General features: G+C 40.2%; 3 protein-coding genes across 5 annotated transcripts in view; 1 reads left to right on the top strand and 2 right to left on the bottom strand.

The window, feature by feature from the left end:
- Positions 1–1758, bottom strand: part of sept8a (septin 8a) — a 30188-nt gene extending 28430 nt beyond the window's left edge. The window contains exon 1 of the mRNA XM_034140056.1: positions 1617–1758. Coding sequence (XP_033995947.1) covers positions 1617–1646 — 30 coding nt within the window. The 5' untranslated portion in view covers positions 1647–1758. The remainder of the gene's footprint in view (positions 1–1616) is intronic.
- A 1631-nt stretch (positions 1759–3389) lies between these two features.
- LOC117490343 (ankyrin repeat domain-containing protein SOWAHA-like) lies at positions 3390–5491 on the top strand. The gene has a single exon (XM_034140054.1). The coding sequence runs from the start codon at positions 3510–3512 to the stop codon at positions 4938–4940; it is 1431 nt and encodes a 476-aa protein (XP_033995945.1). The 5' UTR covers positions 3390–3509; the 3' UTR covers positions 4941–5491.
- Positions 5492–9866: 4375 nt separating this feature from the next.
- shroom1 (shroom family member 1) overlaps positions 9867–16737 on the bottom strand; it is a 32588-nt gene continuing 25717 nt past the window's right edge. For all 3 annotated transcript variants that reach the window (XM_034140051.1, XM_034140053.1, XM_034140052.1), the window contains exons 6-9: positions 15809–16405; positions 15174–15282; positions 14325–14597; positions 9867–12642 (exon numbers count right to left, since the gene is read on the bottom strand). In XM_034140051.1, the coding sequence (XP_033995942.1) occupies positions 12394–12642; positions 14325–14597; positions 15174–15282; positions 15809–16405 (1228 nt within the window). In that variant the 3' untranslated portion in view covers positions 9867–12393. The remainder of the gene's footprint in view (positions 12643–14324; positions 14598–15173; positions 15283–15808; positions 16406–16737) is intronic.

Raw genomic sequence — 16737 nt, 5'->3', positions numbered from 1 at the left:
TAATTTCATTTTATGCATGCAGGCCTCACGGGAGAAACAATAATCTTTGGGGTCAGTAAGCAGCACTGTACATGCTAAATATGTTGTAGGGCATTTCATTACATAACCATTTAAATGAACAGCATCATGTTCTATATACTACACACTCTATAATGCAATCAATGAGGGAAAACAATAGATGAGTAGTTGCCTCCATTGATCGCCATGTGCGGATCTGTCCTAGAAAGTTATACCAAATCTACGATATACGATTGATGAGGATCAACAGTGCAACCAACCACACATCCCTATCAATAATTTAACAGCGTGCTCTTTACACAACCTGCAAGGCGAGTAACTTTGTTCAATACAGTCCAATTTAGTTCAGAAAGTTAGGCAGGAAGTCGGACAGACAGCCAGGACACTGTGCTAACAATGTTGTTCAACTGGCCTGTTTCACTGCAATATCAGCATTTTTCTCATTAATCAATTGTCTTATTTTGTATTCCAAAGGATCCATTAAAAAAAAATCACAAGTCAGCATTATCCTTGGCAACCTGCATCCCCTCTTGGACACCTTCCTAATTTAAAAAATGCCAAGAGTGCAATATCCTATGCTCCTTCTTTTTTGGATCCTTTCTTCCCAGACGTGTTACACCAAGAGGTGGTAGGAGTGGCCCTGGAGTGTGTTCTTAATCTCTTTATCCCTAAAACTCTGTGTGCTTACTGTCCAATTCACCACCCCAGGGATTTCTTCAAGCATCTGACAAAAAGTTAATCACCCGAATTAAATCCCCTCCTGTGTATCCGCCTCGTCACCATAATATTGGCTTTTGAAATGCTTTGTTGTGTGAATTATTGACATACTTGAGGGCTGACTCTCTTACTCTATGCCATTTTCGTCAACCTGTATTGCATCCCTGAACTGTAACACACCTGACCTGACTGACAACAGGGCTTGTCACAATTATTAAAATGCAGGATACATTCCACTCTCATCTGACAGTATGACCCAACCTAATGCAAATGCAATGTAATGAGAGCTGGTTTAGCATATGGCTGGTAAAACTAAAATGGCATTTTGTGTAAACATCACATTACGAGACAACAGAAGTGAAGTTAAATTACCCTAACAGGAAGTTACAATGAAACACATGTCAGGGCTCAGCACACTGTAGTAACTGCTATCTACATGTAGATATTAAATACAGCATGGTATTTTATATCATCAAATACACTTATAATAGTAGCCTTTCTAACTGTGTTGCGTTTACGGCCACTCCTAATAACGTCAATAGTAAACAGTTGAATACGCCCATAAGCAATACATACTAAGATATAGAAAGGCAGAACAATACCAAACAGGACACGACAAATATATAGTAAATAATATGCAGGGTCATCTTAATTGGTCTAAAATAAAAACCACTCCATCACAGAAATCACTTCCACCATCTCGGCCACATAACAGGCTTCCCAAGCGGGGGAGGCTTAGCTTCACAGCAGCTAACACACACACACACACACGCACACACACACACACTTTTACTAATCACTACCACGTATTCCTGCAGCTACACATGCAATATTTTCGGTTGCTATGGACCCAAAAAATGAACCCCGTGGCTTTTACTTACCGAAAACACGTCAACATCTGTGGCAGCCATGGTGGCGGAATGTATGGTGTCGGTGTGCTAGGCTGACTGAGCAGAAAGGGAGCAGCCCTCGTCTCTCCGTACTGCTAAACTACTGAGCCGTTGACAGAGATAGGAAGAGAGCGACACAAGACGGAGAGGAGCTGCTAACTGGGCAGGGAGGCTACTAAGCTAGAGGTCAAGAGGACTCCCTGCTACTTCGCTTCTGCTTCGCTCAGACAGGCCTATTCATCGTTTATTTTCGTCAATTCGACTTTGACAAGAGAGGGAAAGTAATGTGTTATTAATCTTTACTATCTATATTGGGAGCGAATGACAATCAGTCGGTTAAAAAAGTCGACAAACAGACATAACAGCGGTTCGGCAGGTGTTTCTGGTATGCGCATGCGTACTAATGCGCAGCGTGTGTCATACAGTTAACGAACAATCGCGATTTATTTTATTAAGATTCTGTTTTATTCCCCATATAAAAGTCCCTCCGTAATAAATGTTTATATATCTTTAATTTGGAGCAGTTTAAATAGCCTCGAGGTGTTTTCGCGGTCAAAGTGTACACGTACGTTAGAGTAGGAAGATAACTATCTTGACGTTCATGTTAGATCTTTGAGCAGGTCAGATGTGTTCCTATGTGCCACTTCTTGGGAACTCCCATTCACAATCGTTCACAACCCAGGAATTTCATGCTGCATGCATTACAAGTCAGAACATGAGCTAACAGCACCGCAGATCGACAGAGGGAGAGCACAAATATGTGTGTCAGCGGGAGAGATAGTAAAACACCTAATCACCGCTTCAGTGTAGACAACTATTTCTGCTTGTGCCGTTTTCTAGAGAGTGCATCAATATTTAAATGATTAAATGAGGTCACATTGTACAGGAGTGAGAGTCAGCCATTCAGATATAGCAATCTGATACTGCTCCAATATTGTGTTTAATTAACTCCTATTATATAATCAGTGTTTATGTTGTTGTGTGTATTGTAGCCTACTGTGTAGCTGGTACCTTTTGGGGCGTGTAAATTATATTCAGATTTATGCTGGCATCCAGCTTACATTAAACATTTATAACTTTGTGTTTGTGTGTTTAGGGGCCCCACCAATTCTTGATGTTAAGGGCTGTATTTTATATCTTAGACTTTAGTAAAGCATGGTAATATTTGGGAAAACAAACGTTGTTGAAAATGCTTACATTTGCCATTTAATAATGTGTTTCCCCTGCACCATTTCTTAATGATCTTACTGTCTTTAATTATTGTAAAGCACTTTGAATTGTCGTGTTGAAAGGTGCTATAAATAAACTTGCCTTGCCTAGCCTTGCCTTACATTTGGTTATTGAATTAAACAAAAGTGTATATGTCTGATGTATTATTATATCGAAGTGATAAAAGTAGACTTTTTAATTATTATTCTTATTATTCTTGCAATTATTATGTGCATAACTTATCATGGGGAAAAGTGTATGTGGTCTTTGGGGTAGGCATTTTGAAGCTGATAAAAACACATTTTTCTTGTTTAATACATTTGATTAAAAAAAAGAAAGACAAAAAAACACACCCAGACTTACTGATATAGTAAGTCGGATTTATTTTACATTTGTTTTAACTTTTTATTTTATTAGAGAAATTAAGGTGATGCCATTATTAGTCTTCAATTGTAATCTCGCAGCCACTTTGCCTTTAGAAAAAAATATGCATGTATTATTCAGATTGTGTCCACGTCTGCGCGTTCTCCCGGAAAAGACTCCTCCAGGTGGGGAGGAGAGAAGTGCGCGGCCAGGTGAGGCTAGTACTCTCACAGGACAAAGGTAACAGCAACAGGGCGGCTGTGGGAGGTAGAAGTTCTAACTTTTATCCACGTAAATCCTACAGATTAAATCATGGTTTTGACGCAAGAATCCGTCCTTTCTCTGCTGATAGCGGAGGGGGGCCAAGTGAAGAAATCCGACTTGGTGGGTAAATTCAAAGACTCCATAAACTGCGAAGATTCCGCAGAGAAAGAACAGAACAGGGAGCTTTTCAAGACTTTCGTTAACAATGTCGCTTTCGTCAAAGAAATCGACGGTGTCCGGTACGTTGTCGTCAGGAAAATGTATCAGCACTTGGACGGTGCCCAGACCGAACAGATCCGTGTGGAGAAGAGTGAAAATAAAGAGATCCCGCAGACAGGTGAGCAGCAGCGCCCACCTGTGCAGGGCGAGGAGACTGGAGGCTCTGAGGAGGCAACAGGAGGGGAGAGATCAGCTGTTTCCGAGCCTGATCAAGAAGAGAAAAGTGAATTAAGTGACAATCCTACCGAAATACTTTCTTCTATACAGCAGGCACTGCAAAGAAGCAAATTTACGAGTGTTAGAGTTAAAAGAGTGCTACACTTTGAGATCCAGAAGCAGGAAACAAATGAAGATTCAAGAGGAAGCAGGGTAAATGAGCCCACCAGGATCCAGAGCAAACCATATACCTTACCTCTGAGGATGCCACCCAGCACTACAATGGTGGAGATCCGAAAACTAAAATTAGACCCAGATGATCCTCCTAAAAGCCCGAAGCTGGACTCCTTCAGGAACAAGAGAAGTTCAGCGGAGTCGGACAGTAGCATTAGCTCGCCCCAGCTGAGGAGGTCAGTGAAGAGCACCAAGGCGTCAGAGGATCAGGAGACAAGGGGCCCCTCTCTGTTTCCCTTGGAGCAAGCTGAGCATGAATGGCTGGTCAAGTGTGCCGCCGGCCACTGGAGCCAAGTGTACGGCCTGCTGCTGAGAGACAGCCAACTGGCAGAGAAGAGGGACTTCATGTCAGGGTTCACCGCTCTGCACTGGGCAGCCAAATGTGGGAACAGTGAAATGCTTGTGAAGATTATTGACCTATCCAGGAAAGGAGGAGTGGACATTGACATTAATGCGAAAACACATGGAGGTTACACTCCATTGCACATTGCCGCTTTGCATGATCAGGAGTACATCATGGCCATGCTGGTGGGGGAACACGGTGCCGATCCAAGAATTAGGGACAACTGCGGAAAGAAGGCCTACCACTATCTGCACGGGGGCATCTCTGAGACTGTGAGAGAGATGCTGGGTGAACCCAAAGTTCAACAGGCTCCGGACATAGTGCAGATTGAGAAAGAAGAGCTGGATCTGTTCCCGGATCTCTCAAAGGGCCTGCATTCAATAAGCCGCCTCTTCAATCCCAATGTCATGGGCACCAAGAAGAAGCACAAGCAGAGGTCAGGATTTTACTCCCTGAGCGAAGACCCCATCGAGGAACGAGAAGACAGCAGCTTTAGACAGAGAGTCATATCAGATGCTTTTATGTAAATAATGTCTTGTCTTGTTCTCATGTGGATTTAGAGCCACACATCCGATTCTTGACTGACATTCATCTGATTTTCAGGCTTTCTTCAACTATGACAACAACTAAAAACAGCTGTTTGCTTTACTAAATGAGGTCACCAAAAAGTTGTTTGCTTTATTCATATTTGTTGACTTTTCTTTTGGCATAAAATATGAAAAACTAATGTGCATGGTTTACTGATTATGACTGAGAGACAGATTTGTTGTTACAGATGTTACGTTTCTGAGTTATATCTAATGTTTACAGGTGTGAACAAAACATGATTCAGAGTTTTCTTATTACTCACTGTCTGTGGTCCCTCGAAGGTGTCATTTCTCTCTTCAGACATGGAAACTGAGCTAAACACTGATGATGTTTAATAACTGATTATGATTTCGTGTTTGTTTAAATTGCAAAAAAACTGCATATTTTCTTCCACTGCCTGTAAAATATATAGTTCTATTTGTTGTGATTGTAAATCAACTGCGCTGCATTTCATGAGAAATAAATCAGACTGTACACTTATTTTAACAAAGTTTGCATGCATTCATTACGTCTGTTAACAGGAAATCAATCTATGACCAATGCATTCTATTTCTGAGGTAGCGAACAGATCACGACAGGACTTGTGTGTTTTCCCCTTTGACTAACTGATATGAACTTATGTAATGAAGCAGTCATCCTTTTTGATTTCCACGAGCAAACATGCCCAAACTAAATTGAAGATGTGATGACGTATGGGTGAATAACACTTTTAAAAGCAACTAAATAAATACAATACAAAATGGGTGCCTCTGAGGAGGATTTAGGGGACTTGGTACCTCTCAGCTTCGAGATTAATTATTAAACACTGCTAAGCATTTTAGAGAAGCACACAACTCACTGCAATTTCCTGGAAGAAAACAAAAACTGGATTTTCCTGGATTGTAAAATATTTGACTAGCATAGGCAAAGCGCATGTTCATTAAGAGGTTTGCAGGTGCTCCATAAATCGTTACAGTGCCAAAACTTCTCTGAAATGTGGCCTGGATCCATCTTCAGGGCTTGTTGAGACAGCTGTGATTCAGTCACATGAGCAGCTGACTGGGAATGAGTGTGTTTGCATGTGGGTGACTGAAAGTGTGTGTTAATGCTGCCTGGTTTCCTGTCTGTCATGGTTTCTTGTTCCTGGTTGAAAAAAGGAAAAATCAAAGTAAGGCTTCAAATGCGTCTAAAAATCTAATGGTTAGTTTCCGAAATCATGGCAAAAGTTGAAGAAGTGTTGTTAGGAAATGTTCTGTGGTCAGCCCCTTCTCAGGCTGTGTGTCTTGTTCCCGCCTCGAGTCGCCTCCTTCTGTTTCTTTAACGTTACATGATGTCACTTCCCCAGCAGCGTACATTGTCTCATGTCAAGACGATGTTTCATCTCCGTGTCTCATGGTTTTAGTAAGCAAATGTTCTCTGCCACTGCTGCTGCTGTGAGGAGAAAGGCCAATAAGGTCAAGAACAAGACCCAGAGCGGTGGAGAAAGAACTTAAATCCTTCAGATAAGACAAGCAGAAATACCATCATGTTACATTTTGTTGTTATAGGAAACTGTTTGTGCAATAACCATTTTTTTTAAATATGGAAAATATTGTAAATGTGAATGTCAACCTTAAATGCTAAAAGTACAGATGCTCCATTTACTGGGTGATAGTTTAAACTTTAAAATGCATCACAGTGGAGTTAATGAGAAATTCTTATATTGTGGTTCAGTGTGGCAAAATTATATCATACTACCTGAGGATTAGTTACTACAAGCCTCTCTGAATCTGCACTTGCAATAAAGGACATTTTCTCAGTACCACAAACAACATCTGGTATTTGATCAATTGTGTTAGTTTGACATTTAGAAAATGTGCTCTTGCTAGGATAGATGACAACATTAGTAACTCTTTATCTTCTCATTTCATTCTCTGCAAGACATTTTCGAATAAATTCCAACTATCCCAACTGTCTAGTGATCTATGGCTTTAACTGATTTGATCAGGATTTTTCATTAATTGGTAGTATTGGTATTGGTTACAACCCAGTGTAAATCTCTGTATTTGTAAAGTAAAGTTAACCACACAACATCAAAAAGGCCTGCCAGGCATATTCTGGTAATTGAGCACCACATGAACCTGTTTTTTTAAAGTATAAGTTGTCATGTAATTGAAGCTGGTAGTGAAATATAACGTGGAACGTTTTTTTATTGTAAACCATTATCTCATGTGTGTTTCATGTGGTTATAGACAGGTCTTATGTTAGCTTAATCAGAGCTGCATGCGTTCCAACAGCAACATCCACTGTAACATGAAGAAGCGATAAATCTTGGTGATATAAAACGAGCACAGGCTCGAGTACGAGGCCCTGTCAGTCTTTATAAGTGAACTGTTTAATGACTGCCAGAGGTAGGAGGAAGAAACTCAAGGTGTGCTGACATTCCTGCTGGCGGAGAGTTCAGGGTTCAGGTTTAAAAATGAACTTTGGAGCCACTAATCTGAGCGCCTGGCAGAGTAATCACTGAGTCATCGACATGATCTTCAAATCCTGTAAAATAAAACAGGGTCCATTTAACATTATTAAAAAAAAAAACTTTGTTCCCTAAATGGTACAGGTGTTGCTTCAAAATTGGAGTGTTATGTTTCATCCACCATTTTATTTTTCCCTGCCTCACTGTTGAGATCTAGTCAGTAATTATCAGCAGCAACACTCCTTATTACTCAGTACTGTGACGGAACTGATGTCTTTACACCACCCTGTTCCCTACTGTTTCTTGTCTGCAGCCTACACCCTAAACACTACATCACTAACACTGCCTTTGTAATAATGCCCAACCTAATTTCCATGCAATTAGAGACTGACAAAGATCTTTGAGAATTCCTAGAGTTGTGTTTAATGTCCCTGCTATATTCTGTGGGAATCTTATTCAAAGTGTTTATAGTGAGTAGAGTAAGATAAGTGCTGTCTGTTGTCTCTCGCTGACCTATTGGAGTTTCATCTTGTCTTTCCAACTTGAAATCGTTTTCTTTTTCCGTGTCAATTCTTTTAATAAGCATTGTTATTGCTGACAAACAGACTGGACAGCATTCCTCTGTGAGGCTGAACAAATGAGGGCAAAGATGCATGAAAGGGACAAAAGAGAATGAAGACAGTGTTCTGAAAATATGAGCCTGCGACGCATCATTTAGAGTAAGATAAGATAAGATAGAACTTTATTGATCCCAATTTGGGAAATGTTTGTGTTGCAGCAGCAAAAAAATACATGGCATTGTACAATACAAATTAAAAGACAAGAAATAAACAAGAAAGTAGAAAATATACATGTTGAATTTACAAATGAACAATAACAAGATATAAATGTGACAGATGGAATATTAAATATTAGACTGAATATATAAATGTAAAATGTACAGTGAAGAGAAAAGAGAAAAACTATGGAGCAGAGAGTTCTCTGCCAGCCAGAGGTGATTACAGTGTTATTGCAGTAGGCAGGAATGTTTTCCTATATCTGTCCTGAGTAAAGCCATCCTGGTATTGTGTAGTAAGTAACATCATTTGACTACCGTTTTCTCTAAGGCTATCTAATCAAACACTTTATATCTGGGTTGCTTGATCCGGAAGACATTTAAAAACATGTAGTTGCGGGGTTACAGGGGTTATGTGCCAAATGATTCCTTGGCTGGAAGAAATTACTTCCTGGAGTCCTGTCGTCACCGTGACGCCAGGGTAAACATAGTCTCCAAAAAACAGTCTAGTCTAGTAAATAATGCCTTCAAACTACAATTTGTCGGTATTTGAATACAAAAATAAATTAATAAACAAACAACGATTTTGTTCCCTTTAGCTTTAGGGAGGCTAGCTGTTTCCCGTACGTTGCTCCTAATCTTTATTTTAAGATAAGCTAACTGCATCCAAATTCCTATAAAATTCACATGAGAAAGGCATTGTTCTTATCATCTAACTCTCAGCAAGAAAGCGATGTTTTATAAAAGTCAAACTATTCCTTTTAACTTTTTCTCATAGTACATACGGCAGCTGGTTAGCTTAGCTTAGCATAAAGACTGTGATAGAGCGGAACAGATAGCATAGCTCCATCCACAGGTAACACAATTACCAATTCAACACATCTTGTTTGTTTTATTGTCAAACTAACTAACTACTTATTCAGATATGAATTGATTAAAAAAGCTTGAGAGGTGTTTGCAGGTGGGTTTTGATTTCTTTGGTGAAGCTAGCAATTTAAAGTGAACCATGTTGTGTGCTGTTTTGATATGTCTAATGTTTTGCAAGCTAAAGTAAATCAATAGTAATAGTAGTACAATAATATTTATATTCAGTAGTCCTACATTATTTCCTCTTGTTTTCAAGTTGCTGAGACTCCAGTTACACATTAGCTGAAACTGAATTCAAACAATAAGCATTGAATATAAGACCGACTTGGTGCCGTATAGAATTCAATAAAAAGACAAGATTTCCCCCCTTTTCACAAAGCAATCAAGATTTTGAATAGTTTTTCTCCCTATAGATTATGGAGCTCCCCAACAGTGTTTAAACCAGAGAAGTCATTCAAAACGGTGTATTATTGCTCCCAGTACAGAAACAGTAAAGCTCCCTCAGCAGCAGTTTGTTGATGGAGCTGCAGAGGGCAGAGATGAGCTCTGATAGGAAACACCACTCCAGCAAAGCTTCAACTACTGAATGACTACCAACTGTGAGAACTAATGTGACAAACTGATACTGAAGAAGAAGCACACAACTTAAACCATTTGTTGCATAAATATGTAATGTAGCCAACATTCGTGTCAATTGTTTGTTAATGTTTACCTTGGATACATGTGTCTGCATCTGTTTTTCACAAACAAAGCTCACTCTGGAGAGGATTAAAGAACTGTGGTACACAAGAGGGAGAGGGAGAGCTTAATTTATTCACAATATAACAAACATCATGGAATTTACAACTCCAAACAGGCACAAAAAACAACTTTAACTATCAACATAAAACAGATGTGAAATAGAGCGGAAATAGTGGATTTAGAAATGTTTGCTGTCGTCCCACCAGCCGGGACTTACTGAAATATTTTCAAAAACAGATTATGTTTGTATCAATGAGACACGCTTCCAGTATGTGAAAACTAAACAAAACCCATCTGTTCAATAGAGCCTTTTCCTAGACCTTTTATTTGATTTATTACTACCCTTTTGACTTTTTTTATTGTTTGTTTTTACTGCTTTTTATTAAATTATACCATGTTGTGTGCTGTTTTATACTGTTCCATGCTCACTGCTTGTAGCACTTCGGGATTTGAACTCAAATATGAAGTGCGTTATAAATGAAACCCATTATTATTATTATTAAATATAATCCTACTTCAAAAACAGGCCCATTTTCCTGTGAACTCAACAAAACACTGCTTTGATTGAATGACGGGAACAAGTAATGTCACATGTCCGTTAGTAGACACACATAGCAAGAACTGAAATGAGTATTTATCCATGTGCTGCTCCTCTTCTGTGGGAGCTTTTTCCTCACTTTTTCCCCCGCAAGCTTTCTTTCTCCCAAATGTGGCATACTTTAGAAATTCCTGAAGGTTGTGGGGAACAACAAGAGTCTTTTCTAACCCTTCAGGACTGCGTCAGCACAAAGGCCAAAAACAAACAGACATTTGTTTAGCAAACTGAAACGGACAGGGTCGTAAATCTCTGGAGAAATGTTTCAGGGATGGCGGGGGGGGGGAGAAACTGCTTATCAAAAATAAACAGAACAATATCTTTCAAGTATAAATGAGTTTTTTGACATTTCGAGTTTGGGTGAGTTAATGGTTTTTTATGTGGAGGGGATGCAAATGATGCTCTGCCTTTTGTAGTCATTATATAAATATCATATATAAAACAGTCAACACTGGAAACCTTTTCAGTTCAGCCAACAGGTATGATTTCCTGAGGGATAATAACATTTAATCACTTCCACAAAAGGACTTTTGTTGAAAACTTAAACGGCAAACACCAATAGGAGTTCTGTCTTTCTCTTCAACAACTACTCACTATAAACATGAAATGAAGACATTCATGATTTTACACACACGTTGCACATATTCTGACGTAGAACAACAGTCACTTTGATGTGTCTAGTTGATTCAGTAAAAAAAGAAATGTGGAAACAGATTATCTAAATAAAAAATGGGGGAAAGTCTTTTGATTCAAGAGTGCATTTCCTTTGAGAAGAGTTTTTTTTAACTACATTTAATTAAACTAAAAGGTAACATATCTAACAGGTGATATGCAGTGGAGCTAGAACATTGAACATTAGTTTAAGACACCTGAAGTGAAGATTGTGGACTTTCCTGTTTGATAAAAACTATTTCAAGTATCACGTGTCACTTCTGTGACAAAGGGACATTGGGAGAAAATACTCAGTAATATAATTCTTGCTGACTCATAATCTGATTAAAGAGGTTTAGCACCTCCTTATGAGAAACTGTTCAAGCGTGAAATCATTGAGGCTTAATAACATTATGTATGAAATTAGCTGGAAAAGAATTTGTACAAAATCCTTAATGTTGCATGGTGTGCTCATGTACCTTTTTTATAAAAAATATTTCGACATTCCTATTGAAAATGTATGACGAAACAACGACAAAAACAGGGATATTGTTTAAATGGATGGAGTAAGGCTTTCATTGAAATGACTTGAATCTGATTTTAAGAAATGTGCATTTATGTATCATTACAAAGTGCTTTTTTTTCATTCACCCTTTTTGGTTTTTAGTGCCTTAAATTTGAAACACATTTGAAAAGAAGAACATTTACAAAAACATAACGATTAAATCTACTACAGCTATTGTACATCTTGCTGACATGATACAGCACAGCGCCCCCTCTCAGGCTATACTTTCACTGAAGCCTTCACACAGGTCCAAATACAATCTTAAAGCTTATAATAGGTTTCCACAGGTGCAGATACAGGGCTGTAGCACTACCATCCCATTGAAAAAGTGGAGGACAGTTGCTAGATTGCTAACAGGGGACGCAAAGTTTCCACCACACAGCAGCTCTAATGGAAAACGATCCACAGCAACATCAAGGCACACAGAAAAAAAACCAGCTCAGTGTTTTAAGTTAATGGAAAGATGTGCGACACATTGAGAAAAGTCTTCAGGTGCACAGATTGTGCAGTCTCACAATGGGCGGGGATTGAGCCGTCGGTGGATGAAAGGCAAGGAGTCTTTATTTCTCATCTGATGTGCAGCCTCGTGAATAGCATGAGAGGAGAGCAGCGGGAGGCATGATGCGTTTGTCAAAGTCTTCAATGATACATTAGGAAGTCATGACAGGGTGGGGGAAAAAGACAGCCACCTCTCCACATGTCTTCTTAAACAAGCTACTACTTTAAGGCAAGTGAAGGAGGAATCTGTGCTTGTGTTGCTCCTCTCTTCACAGGCTGTTGGAGAGCGCCTCCAGCTGCTCCTCTCCCAGCCTCTGCTTCTCCTCCAGGTCCTTCTGCCGGATGAGCAGCGAGGCCTTGGTCTGCACGAAGCGCCGGTAGTCCTGCAGCTGCTCGGCGGACAGCTGACGCCCCAGGAAGGTGGAGACCAGGTTCTCCCTGCGGTCCAGGTTATCCTTCAGATCTTTGGCGTCCTCCCTCTGTTTGCACAGCAGACGGTGGCGACTGTCCAGAGATTGCTGAGTGCAGACACAGAGGATAAAGAACATGAAATATACCTGCTAATGTTCCCTCTCTATCTCACATGATATTGCTGTGGACAAAGGAATTTGTTAGGTTTGTTATTGAAATGTTATTATGGTGTTGAAATTGTGCCTTGCTCATGCTCCTAGTATTAAATGGGTAAGTACATATTCTGCTGAGAACTCAGAATTGGAGAGCAATGCTGATAAGGCATTTGAACATGTCCAAGTATTATATTTGGGATTTTCTTGTTTTATTTGAAAGGTAATAATGGTTTTTGATGTAATAGAGAGCTGTGAAAGCGTTATGGTTCCGCCACAGGGCAGGAGGTGCAGTGTTTCCTTATGTCAACAGAGGGCAGGGTAGGTACAAATGTCATCGAAACCGGACTGCAGTTTCGGTGAGTCAGTGTAAATATCAGTGTTGCTGATAACAGCAAGAAAACCAATGACCCTCTAACAAGCTCCCTGTTTGCAGCACATTCAGCTGGGCTGTATACAGATGGACAAACCGACAAAGAGCCCTTTCACGGATACATCTAGAAATCGAATGCATCCATGCAAACATAAATTGATGCTGTAAATACCAGGAAGCATAATGAAAGAGGATATTCAGAGGGAAAACAGAGCATGGTACAGAGCGATCGTGTGACACAACACATGTTATTTGAATTGAAATGTTTTAGTAAAAACTATTAATTGTAGCTACCTCAGATGCAGCATGACGGAATTTAAGTAATTGTTTCTCAATATATCAAATCAAAAAGTGCACTAGATGAAATTCATTCTTCAAATGTCTATTTAAACGTTGGGGTCAAATAAAGATAAGCTAAAAAGGCAATTAGACATAGATAACATTTTTTGAATTCCACACGGTGAGAAACCTTGACTCCATTAAAGTCGCCCTTAACTTCCCAAGTGGCATGTGTTTGCTGTTCTTAAGTAAACAGAACGAGAGGAAAGCCGAGGGCATGGGAGCAGCCGCGCACTTCCAACACTCGCAGTTGTCTTTTCTTTCCGCCAGAGGCTCTAAATGAGCTGCAGTAAATCACAAAAACTGTGAGGTTGCATTGCATAAACACTACCTGAATGTATGCTTTTACTTACCTGTATTAGTGTGTATCTGTTTATCAGTAGATTGATTTATCACATCTGGTTTAATGGATTAAATTTACATTTAACCCAAAAAATCTGATTTAGATTAATTCACAATATGGGCACTCTCTACTGAGAATAAGACACAAATAAACTCAACTTTTGATTAGATTTATACAATTTTGAAGGGAGATTTAAACATTGATTATTCAGCTTCATGCTTTTTTTTTACATGTGTGATGTGAATAATTACACTGGTATATGTATTTGAGAATTGGATGCTACAGAATCCACTCAAAACTTTTTTTATTTTAGGATTATGTATATGCGAGTGCTGTATTTTTCTCTGCAGCTTCAGAAAGCTTGGAGTTGGGAGGGTAATTGAAGGCCCCACCAAGGAGTTTTCAAAAACATTCCCTGCTGGCAAGAGTATTACCATCAGACAATTATGCAACTACAAAATACATCAAGCAATAAATTATAGAAGATAAGAGGACTCTTGGAAGGAAAACCCTCTTGAGACAGACCCTGAAAACCCTCATTTATCAACCCCAAGGCCTCCATATGAGGTTCTGGTTCCTCACCATCTCTTCAGCGTCTGTGTGTTGGTCCACGGTGCTGAGGGCGTTCTGCACCCTGGCCAGCCGGGCGGAGAGGCACAGCAGCAGGCTCACCACCCTCTCCAGGTCTCCTATGAACAGGTTGTACCTCTCCAGCTCCACGGGCACACAGCGCTCGCGGACCAGCACCTCCAGGACCCCCCCGTGGGCCAAGTTCTCCTGGATCTCTGCCTGCAGGACCCCGCGAGTCTCCTCCAGTGAGTGAAGGCGCTCATTGATAATGGACGCTAAGAGACGCTGATAATTCAAGCAGACAAGAGGAGATATGTGAGATATTGTAGGCAATGGTGCTACAGGGTAAATACAATATGTGTATAAATAATACTTTGAAACTTGAAAAAAAATGTGTATTTCATATTTGCAGTGATAGGATAAAGGGGAAATGTATCAAGAGTGAATGTGGGAGGCATTCAGGAAGAGGGGGAAGGCTATTTGCAAAGCCAAACATTATGCAAGTAGGAGATACTGATAAGAGGCAGACAGTATATCATGTGATAAGAGACACACAACTATCTCAGTCTGAAATGAATCCACTTAAGGCCAAATATCATCCAGATGGTATCATTATGAAATCCAGAGCTCGTTTTTTTAAAAAGAAAATCAGAAGAAGACCTCAAAGTTTGTGGTTAAACTTCAATTTTACTCTGCGGTCCTATCGGCTTTCTTGTCATTTTAAATGTACAAAGCTGTGACATTCTTAGAGACATATGGTTTATGGTCAAATGTTTAATAGTTTAAAAGTATTGAAATGTACACTTAACTTCTGTTGTGAGGTACTTTTGACAATAACCATACACATGACTGAATAATCACCTTTCTCTCAGTGATGTCGGCTTTGCTCTGCAGGTCTGTACTCGGAGGTTTAGGGCTGTCCGGAGCAGACGGAGCAGGAGATGGTTCAGCCTGTTCCACTGTGTCAGGACTGGAAAAAGACAAATGTTTTTAGGTCAAGCTAGTTTTCCTACTCCATATCAATGTGCCACATACAATGTCTTCAAATACTTTAATTTATATATGAGAGAAATCTGAAATGCAGCCGCACATTCCCCATGTATCTGAAGAGAGTGCTTACACAGTGAGGTCATGTACCGCGGAAAGCAGATGGCCAGGTGTGTCTGTGCGTGTGATGCAGCAATAGATAACACAGGAACCAGTATTAAGTTACACGGAGAAACATTAAACCAGGAATTCTAATTAACTCTGCACTCTAAACACCATATCCACACTAAACTTGTTTTCTATTATTACTATTTGTTTCCATGTACACAGCTTGTCACAAGGTTAAGTCGGATGAACTTATTTTCATTATTTCAGAGCACATCTCCGGAGTGTTCTGTCTCCACTAAGGCAGGAAAAGTCTCCCAAAAGTGTAAACAAGTGTATGTATTTATCTGTTCCAGAGGTGGGTTTAACCTTTAAGTGTTGTGCTCTAGGACAAGAACGTTTACCTTTCTGCAAATCCTTTCTGCTCCTGCTTCTTCTTGTAGTGCTCCTCCATCAGCAGCGTGTCCTCTGACAGCAGCTGCTCCATCAGCATCAGTGCCGTCTTACGATTGGTCAGTGGGTAGAACACTCTGGCCAGCGATTGGTCAACCTTGACTGCCGCTTCTACTAGCTGCTGCCACTTTGGTCTTTCAGCAGGCCTCTCCAGGCTCTCTGTCTCTCCCTCTTGAGTCCCCCTCTCATCCGTCGCTTGGTTTCCTCCAGACTTCTCATCTTCCGGTTCTGGATGTTCCTCCTCCTCCACCTGCTGACTGATGTCTGTGTCAGAGATGGAGGTGCAGGCAGACACAGAGGTTTCACTTGTCTGTGTCGGAGGGGCGGGGCTGGTGGACTCGTCGTCAAAAACGTCGTCTGTCAGCGCCGAAGACTGAACTTCCTCTTTGATCTCCTCTGCTGCGGGGAGAATCCACAGCGATGGATCGGTGGTGACACCGCAGCTCAGAGACACTTCCTGGTTTGACTCGAGTTGGAGGGAAACGTTGCTTTCTTCATCCACCGACTGCTCTCTCTCTGATCCAGATGCAGAAGGAGAAGTCTTGACTCTAATGAAACATAAACACGTCATGGTTAACAATCACACCTGTTGAAAAATAAATGTAGGTGCAGAAAAACAGTGTTGATAAGTAAAGGGGAACGCCTTCACAAGTTTATTATTGACTGCATTTCAATTATACTTGAATCTGATCCAACAAAGACCCAGGTAGAAAAAGTAGTCAATAATAAACTGTTGTGTAGTGGGCAAGGTTATCCGTTTTCTTAAGAAAAAATGTGTTTGTCTACAAAGCTGAAGGGATATATATTCCAATGAGCACTATGCAAGGAATGTTTTGGAAGAAAGCGGGCCCCAAACAATTTGACAGACGAAAAAATTAGT

This window comes from Trematomus bernacchii, unplaced genomic scaffold (assembly GCF_902827165.1).
Source record: "Trematomus bernacchii unplaced genomic scaffold, fTreBer1.1, whole genome shotgun sequence".
In the NCBI taxonomy this organism is placed as follows: Eukaryota; Metazoa; Chordata; class Actinopteri; order Perciformes; family Nototheniidae; genus Trematomus; species Trematomus bernacchii.
This window is presented reverse-complemented; position numbering and strand designations above follow the sequence as displayed.

What these genes read in the sequence shown, in the direction of transcription:
- LOC117490343 (XM_034140054.1), top strand. Translation starts at nt 3,510, where the DNA reads ATGGTTTTGACGCAAGAATCCGTCCTTTCTCTGCTGATAGCGGAGGGG.